The sequence below is a fragment of the Leptinotarsa decemlineata genome, unplaced genomic scaffold (genome assembly GCF_025532065.1).
Source record: "Leptinotarsa decemlineata unplaced genomic scaffold, Ldec_3_MD MMD2_tig00000576_RagTag_RagTag, whole genome shotgun sequence".
Lineage (NCBI taxonomy): Eukaryota > Metazoa > Arthropoda > Insecta > Coleoptera > Chrysomelidae > Leptinotarsa > Leptinotarsa decemlineata.
In genome coordinates this window covers 10,563,252-10,573,343 of record NW_027412551.1, presented here as the reverse complement: position 1 = coordinate 10,573,343, position 10,092 = coordinate 10,563,252, and the positions used below count along the sequence as shown (strand labels likewise).

Here is a 10,092-nt window from a genome sequence, read left to right as displayed (position 1 = left end):
TGCGACACGGAAAAACAGATTAACAGAAAAGCAGAGGTATTCACATTGCCCGGGTTTCCCCTAATATTCACCTTAAATGGAAGACACCATTTGAAATACACCCTGTATTTGTGTGATCCTTTCCAATGCGGTGAAAAATATCTCCTGAACAGGGGCGTGCCCAAGGGAGGGGACGAGCGGGACTGGACCCCCTCAGGGCGAATAATAAATTTTTCAAAATAAAAAAATTATTAGTATGATATTAAAAAAAAATTAATGACACAAGCATAAAAGTTTTACCAAACTTAGTTCACTTTCCTTTTTTAGCCTAACCAAACTTCTGTAAACGTACGTAATATACGAAGAATCCCCTCCCGAAAAGTTCATTAATAATGGACTCACCCGAACTTCCCAGAACAGGTGCGCCCTCCCCCGCCCTCGCCATGAAATGGACTCGTCCAAAAGTGCCAACGCCGACGTGAGTTGTGAGCTTTGTTCTCTGTTCTCAAAGTCTCAGTTCTCTCTAGTCTGTCGTCTAGTGCAGTGTACGTGTGTAGTGCTCAGCTGAGCTATTGTTGTGCGCCGAAAAGTGACATATGTTCGTTCCACTATTTTTGAGAGATTTTTTCTAAATATGAGTGAGAATAAACGTAAGGCTAGTAATCAGGGTACACTATTTCTATTTAAGTTTTTCAAGAAGCAAACTGTGCCTAAGGAAGCTCCAGATGACACGGAAAATGCGGGATCTGGATTTATGAACATACCTACCAAAAATACTGAATTGAGTAGATTGCATCAAAAACCTGAAGAAGATGGAAAAGATGGAGATGGTTGCAACTTAAATGATTTTTATTCTAATGACATAGGATTACATATTCACGGACAAGTATATAAATAAAACTGTTTGCTCTTTATTTTCAAGTCAGTATTCCCTAATGATGGCTATACATTTTTAGGTAACCGAAGAAGAAAAGGAGAAACTTTTGACGGATGCTTGGGTTCCAGATGAAAATTTCAAATCCCCGTCCACGCAGTTTGGAAAGCGCCAACTGAAATTTCAGTACAGCTGGCTAAAATCAAAAGAGTGGGTAACCTACTCAAAGAAACTGAACGGAGCTTTGTGTAAATATTTTTTTTTATTTGCGCCATGCGGAGCAGGAAAACAAGGATTGCAGCTTGGAAGGTTGGTCACATCAAAGTATTGTGATTGGAAACATGCTCTTGAAGATTTTTCCAAACATCAGTTGACTTCTTACCACTCAAAATGCAAACTTGATGCTGAAAACTTTTCATCCATCAGACGTGGCGCAAAACAAAGCATTGTTGCGCAAATAGATAAGAGTGGAGCTGACCAGGTCAAAGAAAATAGACGCCGTTTAACTCCTGTCATAAAAACTGTCACATTTTGTGGCAGACAAGGTTTGGCCTTAAGGGGTCATAGGGATGGAGGTATACTTAACATTACAGACGACCAAGACGTTGTTGAAAACGAAGGTAATTTTCGGGCACTTTTGAGAATGCGGGTTGAAAGTGGTGATGAAGACTTAAAACAGCATTTGATGAATGCAGACAAAAATGCAACATATATAAGCGCAAAAACGCAAAATGAAATTATATCAACATGTAATGATTTAATTTTGACAAAATTGGTGGCTAAAGTAAATGCTGCTCAGTGTTTTACGGTAATAGCTGACGAGACTACTGACATTTCGTGCACAGAACAGCTGTCACTTTGTGCTAGATACATTGATCAAGAGACATTAACCATAAGAGAAGATTTCCTGCAGTTTGTTCCAGTCAATGATTTGACTGGAAAGGAATTGAGCGATATTATTTTAAAGAAACGTTTTGGCATATCTACAGAGTACATACGAGGTCAAGGGTATGATGGGGCGTTTGCTATGAGTGGCGCTTTTAATGGTGTGCAGGCGTTCATGAAAAAAGGAGTTCCAAGCGCTTTATATGTCCATTGCAGCAGCCATTCTTTGAACTTGGCTATATCAGATGCTTGCAACAGTACCATGATAAGAAACTGTATGGGTACAGTAAGTAAAACTTATGATTTTCTACATACTCCAAAAAGGCAAGCAGTTTTAAAGAAATTCTTGGAGAAAAACTCCAATAAACTGATGCAATGTAGTCCTACCCGATGGATCCAGCGGCACAAAGCAATAATGGTTTTTGCTGAAAATTATGAAGCAATACTGAGGAGCTTAGAAGACATATCAACATGGGATGATCGAGAAAGTAGTTCAAACGCCAATATACTGCATTGCGCCTTGACTAAGGCTGACTTTATTTTATCACTGTTTGTAATTAAGAAGATGTTTACTTTCAGTCTTCCATTAACAAAGTATTTAGAGACGAAAGAAATTGATCTTACAAGTGCTGTAAACTATGCAGAATCAACAGTAAATGTACTGAAGGAAGTAAGGGAAAAGGCTGATGAAGAATTTTCTGTAATTTTTAAAGATGCTCAAGATATATGCAAGAGAGAGGGTATCTCTATAGACATCCCTCGTACAACATCACGGCAGACGTGCAGAGAAAATATAGAAAATGATGGTCCTGAATCTTACTATCGCAGGTCCCTGTTTATTCCCTTTGTTGACCACTTCATCAGCCAGCACAAGGATGTTCTAACATCTTTTGATGTTTTGACAAACTCAAAAATGGAAAATAAAACTACTCAGGTGTCATGTGAAATACTTTTCAAGAAGTACCAAAGTGATTTATTGTCGTACATCCAAGGACCAGCTGAACTGTATGCCGAAATTAAAATATGGCACCAGAGATTAGTTGCAGTCAACCAACTTCGAGAAGAGACCCATAAACAGTCAAAGCCGACCAAGCATCTACAAAAAAAGATATCTGGAATTGAAGCATTGCAGTCGTGTAACAGGTATATGTTTCCGGCTGTCTTCAAGCTCTTACAGATTCTAGCAACATTGCCAGTCACTTCGTGCACTGCAGAACGGTCTTTTTCTACACTCCGCTACTTAAAGGACTATCTGAGAAACTCTAGCAAAGAAGCAAGACTAAATGGTCTAGCTTTGCTGTATATTCACAAGGACGTTAGTGTAAGTTGTGAGGAAGTGTTAAACGAACTCTCTAAAAAACTAAGGAAGCTAAACTTTAAGCTGTAAGATACGATTTTTTACTTCATATACCAATGTACTGGTATTTATTCTAAGTTGAAAGTACAAAACATATTTGTTTATTGTCCCTAAAAAATAAAAAATTTGTTTTATTTTGCCCTACTATTCTAAAAACGTTTTCATGATAAACAACAAACAGTAAAAACAGTATATTGAAGGTATTTCCGTTACTCACAATTAAAAAGTGTTGGAGTAAACTGACTTTTGTGAAGTTACGGCCAGTACTTTTAGATAGCCTGAATCAGCAATATTGAACACGTATTTTTCAAAAATTTCCCGGCGGGTGGACTCCCGGATCCCCCACCTAACTGCGGGATATTCCCCAGACCCCACGGAAAAGCCATGGCTTTCTGCCTGACCTCCCCCCAAGGCAAAATCCTGGGCACGCCACTGCTCCTGAAATATATATTACTTTTAATTTTCTGCACCCGGTCAGAGTACCTATATCAGACAATTTTTCCCGACAATTCTTAATCAAAATATGATATGGTGTCAACACGAACAGATAATACTAGATGCGTGTTTCAAAACGTATGTACGTTGAGTAGGTTACTTTTGCGTGATGATAAAATGTTTTTGTTTTGGCACGTACCGATAATTTTAGGTATTGATCAATTTGATAAGGTAACCTAATCAATAAATAATCAACCTCCAGATGATGATCGATCATGGAATTTATCCTTTCGAGTGACTATGTGAAACTTTGTTCAATTCACTGAGTGACTAATGTAAACAAAAAAAATACTGGCACGTGATCTGAGAAATATTAGTTTCTGGGTAAATCCGATGCTTGACAAAACACCCTCAAAGAAGTGATGTGTAGTCTAATCGACAAGTTTGAAAACATGGAAAATAGAGATAAAGATTCTAAAAATATGAGCGATAGCTCATTCGATTCGGAATCAACTCTAGAAAAATGTTTTTGAAGGATTTTGGTGCAGGAAAAAAATTGCAATTGTTATTAACAAACTAAGATTTTCAGAAAAGCTCGTTGAAGAGGAGGAAATTTCCGATAAAAAAGTCCCGACCCTCCATTATTTATAATTTTAATTTGACGTTGAAAATAGAGTTCCACGCGGCTGTTACGGCATGCGCGCGCTGCCGCTAAAGACAGTTTATCAAAAGAAATAATTTTTTTGTGACATAAAATGTCATTTTAAAAATTTGAAAAAATCAAGTATCTTCTTAACACAAATAGTAATAAGAGTAATAACTTAAGATATAAAAATAGTGCAACTACCTTTAAATGGAATTAAATATTGGAAACAGATTGCTGGTAGTTTGAAAATTCATCAATACTGTAGAAACAGTTTTTGCAGAGAAATAATTTTAATTGCCTTTTAAATTCTGAAGGACTTTTAATCAATTTAAAATCAGTCGGTATTTTATTATATAAGTCACCACCTGCATATAAAGGTGATTTTTTATAGAGAGACAAATTACATTTAGCAATGCGGAGGTTTGAAATTCTGCATTTGTTTTCAAATTACTTCTGTTAATGTGGATATAACTCAATAATTTATATTGATATATTCCTACTACTGGTAATATATTGTTTTTAATAAATGAGTCCCTACAAGTTTCTGTTGGCTTCAGTCTGAAAATTGTTCTTGAAATTCGTTTTTGTATCACAAATACTCTATGCACATCAACACAATTATGTTGTAGGCAATCTTAGAATAAAATAATGCGTAGTACACATCTATCAGATACTCCTTGTCTAAATCATATTTCAATATATTAATGGCGAAGCATAATGAACTCAATTAAGAACATAACTTATTTATATGTGGAGTCCAAGCAATGAGTTCATCTCCCAGAAATTTTTTTCATTGCTTATTTTCAGCTCATGATTATTCATGTGAATTTTGATATTTTTTGAATCGATTGAATTTGTTATAGATTCAAATAACATAGATACGGTTTTATTAAAATTAATAATTAGCCTGTTTCTGAAACACCATGACTCAAATTCGTGTATGACAGCATTTGAAGCATTAATTGAATCATCAAGTGTTTTCCCACTACATATAATGGACGTGTCATCAGCATATAAGAAAACTTTTCCTTGAGATATAAAATTTGTTAAATCGTTTATATAAACAAGAAAGATAATGGGACCAAGAACACTACCTTGCGGTGTTCCTAGAAAGATGTCCTTTTCTGAGGAACTTTCACTATAAGTTTTCTGTCAGATAGATATGAAATTAACCAGTTTTGAATATTTCCTCGTATTCCAAGTTTTTCCAACTTTTCTTCCACAAACGTGTTTAAAGTGTCAAATGCACATGTAAGATCAAAAAATATACCTATCACAAAATCTTTACTATTCAATCCATCATTAATAAATTGTGTCAGTTCAATTGTAGCTGTTTCGGTGGAGAATTTTTCTCTAAAACCGTGTTGAGAAGTGGAATTTATTGAGATAGTTGTTAAGTCTGATGGTCATTATTTTTTCGATCACTTTAGAGAGTACACTCAGTAAAGAAATAGGTCGATAACTGTTTATGTCTAGAGTATTCTTTTTTTAAAAAGCAGGGATAATCAAGGCTAATTTCATTATACTGGGAAATTGACCAATTTCTACAGATTTATTGATTATCAATGCAAAACATTGTGAAAAGTCATCTATACATTCTATAAGTAATTTAACCGGTATTTCATCAACACCTGTTGAATGTTTATTTGGCATACTGAGTATAACAGTTTTTATTTCCTCTGGAGATACGGGTAGAAAAAACAGAGTTATTATAAATTTTCAAGGTGCTGGTGTATTCATTGGACAGAGTTTTGAAATGAGAAATGAGTTTATGTTGGACTGAGGTAGAATAGTGAGTGGCAAATAAGTCAGAGATGTCTTTCTCATTTTCTACAATTTGATTATCATGATTTAATATCATTTCATTTTTGGTGTGATTTCTATTGAGTTTTGTGTTAATAACCTGCCACAAGGTCTTGTTTATGTTTTGTGAATTCTCAATCCTGTTTTTGTAATAAGTTTTCCTTTCTTCTTCAACATTCTTAAGATACATCTTTTTCCTAGATCAATACAAGGCTTTTGAGTTGTCATCATGGAAAGTTTTTCTGAGACTATTAAGATCTTCAAGCTTCCTCGATTCTTCTCTTAATGTTTGAGAAAAGGTGAAGACACGGGAGTTTATTTTCTTCTTAAGCTTAGTTCTTATTTTAGGGAAAGCCATTTCAAAACAATATATTTTATTATATGTATTTCTAAAAAGTGATTTAAATTCCATCATCGAATTTTCTCTCTTGGTTATATTTTCCGTCATCTCGCATTCAGTATGGTCAATATCAGGATTTTTGAGTAATTGTGCGGTATGGTCTGAGATATTTGGGTCAAAGATTACATATTGCAAATTTTCCATATTTGTTATTAAATAATCGATAGCGGTCTTCATTAGACCATATCTTCCATTAGCTATTCTTGTGGGCACATATGTTTCCTTCGTATTGCTTCACGCAAGCGGCGCAGAATACTTCTTATTGACTGTACGACCATGTGGAAAAAACTTCTGATACACTACGCCACGGTGATAGAAAAAAAAACCGTGAGCAAAACCATGACATTTAATCGAACTTGGCTCATCTCAATGAAAGAGCCCAGGAGAGCCAAGACCAAAGAAGCCCGCCATCAGAAGTTTTTGCCACATGGTCGTACGGTCAATAAGGAGTATCATTCTGCGCCGCTTGCGAGAAGCAATACGAAGGAAACGTCTGTGTGGAATGCACCTGCTTACTCGTTGCTAGTTCTTAGTTTTTTGGCCAAAAACTACACCGTGATCATGCCTCAGCCACCGTATAGGTATAGTATAAGTATATAAAAATAACAGGAACAAATGAGTAAATATCACAGATAAAGATTGATGAGTACAATGTAATATGTAATATTGAAGTTAGATTACATTAGATTGGATTAGATTAATATGGGGCTTCTGTGCTGAACAACCACTACTCTGCGAACTTTGCAGATCTACTGTGTGTGCCCTCATGTATGCTAGAGTTCCTTGTCTAGGTCCGTCCTTGTAACTAGACTCTATAGGCCAGATCTCAAGTTCCCCATATATTGAGAGGGTTGTGGTTTTTCCTTCCCTAATTTTGCAAAACTTTATTTTTGACAGACCTTCGCAATAGCAATAGTATGTGTACGGAGGTTTCCTCATCCTCTCGGCAAAGCCTGCATAGGGCTGTGTCTGCCAGTCCGATGTTGTTCATGTGTTTGTTGAGTCTACAGTGTCCCGTCAATAGCCCGACCAGAACTCTAGTTGATCGCCTATTCAGACTTAGTAGGTACTCCGTGAATTTTGGCGATGGCTCTTTAATGAACTCTTTGGCCTCTCTCATACCCGGCGCCTTATTCCACAATTTTTGAGATTGTTTTTCCTTCCAGTTGCTGTTTACAAGTTTTTTGCAGCGCTTTTGCTGTACCACAAAAGGGTTCTGGGCCAATGGGGGAGCGTCGTGCTTCTTCTCGTGCTAATGAATCAGCCTCTTCGTTGCCCTTGTATCCTGTGTGGCCTGGTACACAGGCTAATGACAGTTTGTTTTGACTACCTAGTTCTTGTAGCTTTTATAGGCAGTTCCAGACTAGTTTGAAATTGACCTGCATGGAGCTAATTGCTTTTATAGCTGCTTGGCTATCAGAGTATATTGCAATAGTCTTTTCCTCAATTTCTTGCCTCAGTAACTCTTTTGCGCAGTGACGTATTGCTGCTGTTTCTGCGTCACTTTTTTACCTAAGCTTAGTGAGACTTTTGTCTTTGGTTTAGTTATATTGATTCCTGATTCTACACCTTCTTCAGTTTTTGAGCCGTCTGTGTAACAGACAATCTCTGCATTTATTGGAGGTCCCCCCTCCATGCCTCTCTACCTGTTATAATTGTTTTGAAGTTTTTTCCGAAGCTATACTGGGAAAGCATCTGATCCGATGGCATTCCCATTATGGGGTCGTTTTCCAACTCTTTGTTTAGCTCGTTGTACCTCTTACCGTGCAGCATGCTTATAGGCATTTGCCCTTTGGTCAGTCCACTGATGACTGACCTGGCTTCCCCTTGAATATATAGATGTAGTGGCGTTAGGTTCAGCAAGACTTCTAATGCGGCTGTTGGGGTGGTTCTCATAGCGCCCGTGACAGCTAGGCAAGCTTACCTTCGAATGCCACTCAGCTTCGAATCGCTCCAACCTGCTGAGTCTTTGGCCACCATACCAGCGAGCCATATGCTATCATGGGTAAGATAACCCTTGTATATAGCCATATGGTCATTTTTGGTTGTAAACCCCAATTTTTCCCCACATCCTCCTACACAAGTTGAAGGCTATCGTGCTTTTTTGCATTATTTTTTGTAGGTGTTGATTCCATGTTAACTTGTGGTCAAAAATGACTCCCAAGTATTTTGCCTCTTGTGCAATTGGAATTCCTACCCCGTGCAGTATTGGTGGCTTCAGCCCTCTAAGTACTTTCTTTTTTGTAAAGACTATTAGTGTAGTTTTGAGAGGGTTTACTGTTAGTTCCTCCTCCTGGCACCATTTATTCATTATGTTTAGAGCCGTTTGTGTATGCTCCGAAACAGTTTTTGCGAATTTGCCTCTTGCGATAATAATAATAATAATGTCTTTATTTCCAATGAAAAATAAAATGCATGATATTCATCTTGTTACACAAAAATCCCAAGGGGGAGTTCACCCGAGGGTGCTCTACCACTCAACCCTTGCTATTTTAAATAAGCATATTATAACTTGAAAACTAACCTAACTAATCCTAAAACCTATATTTTTATTTCACAATTTTTTTGGCATTTGACATTTGACATTTGTCGTTTGTTGGGTCACCTGAATATTCACCACCAATGACCAAGTGGAAAAAAAAAGAAAGTTGTATGAGAGATAACGAAAAATGACTACTTGTGAAACACAGATTATAGAAAAAAAAAGGGGTATACGAAACGGAACTGCATCAGAATGTGTTAACTTGCAGGAAACTTTTAAGCTCTTTTATGAATTTATATAAATTACTATGGTGTTTTAGCGAATCGGGAATAGAATTATAAAGATGAAAAATTGAATACGAAAAACTTCTCTGGAAAATTGCGGTCTTGTGTTGTGGACATGTGATAACATTTTTGTTTCTCAAATTTATGTTGTGTACGTCTGTCCTGAATGTTATTTTACGATATAAATAAGGCGGATTTCTGTATAATATAATTTTATGAAATAAACATAATGAATGAAATTTGAACCTATCTTTCATGTTAAACCAGTTCAGTTCCGCAAGCTTGTAGGACACATGTTCATACTTCCTAATTCCATATATATATAACGAATACAAGAGTTTTGAACACGTTGTACTCTGGACCAGGTATCGTAGTCAAGACAAGGTCCATAGACCGGAAAACAATAATTGAATTGTGCTAAAAATAGAGACTCGCATAACATTTTCTTTATGTGAGGTACATTGAGGTACATTTTGTGAGGATATAGTAATCGTAGTGCACCATAGGCTCTCTGCATATTTCGATTGATATGTTCTCTAAATCTTAAAGACTCATCTAAAATTAAACCAAGATTTTTTGCATTACTTTCAAATCTAATAACTTCATTATTCAGATACAGTTTCAAGTTATTTTTAACTGATGCTACATGAGCATTGCTTCCAAATACTAGTTCTACTGATTTTTTTTGGATTGAGCACAAGGGAATGCAGTTCGGCAACATTTGATATGGTTTCTAAGTCATTGTTCAACTTTCTAGCAGCGTTGTTCAAGTCATCAACTTCAAGAGGGAGGTATAGTTGTATGTCATCAGCATACATGTGTATTTTACAATGTTCAATATGTTTATGAAATTGGCTAGTATGAAGTGTGAAAAAAAGTGGTCCCAGAACTGAGCCCTGAGGTATCCCAAGATGACATTTCTAGCTGCAGATAATTGATTTCCCAAT

The 10,092-nt window shown here is 36.4% G+C and overlaps 1 protein-coding gene across 1 annotated transcript; it reads left to right on the top strand.

The window, feature by feature from the left end:
• The first annotated feature begins 613 nt into the window (after positions 1-613).
• On the top strand, positions 614-4,820 carry LOC111517462 (52 kDa repressor of the inhibitor of the protein kinase). The gene is made up of 3 exons (XM_074174465.1): positions 614-865; positions 936-3,059; positions 4,806-4,820. The coding sequence occupies exons 1-3, from the start codon at positions 614-616 to the stop codon at positions 4,818-4,820; spliced, it is 2,391 nt and encodes a 796-aa protein (XP_074030566.1).
• Positions 4,821-10,092: the final 5,272 nt, after the last annotated feature.

What these genes read in the sequence shown, in the direction of transcription:
- LOC111517462 (XM_074174465.1), top strand. Translation starts at nt 614, where the DNA reads ATGAGTGAGAATAAACGTAAGGCTAGTAATCAGGGTACACTATTTCTA. An exon ending in GATTACATATTCACGGACAA is followed by an intron (nt 866 to 935) that starts GTATATAAATAA and finishes ATACATTTTTAG; the next exon opens with GTAACCGAAGAAGAAAAGGA.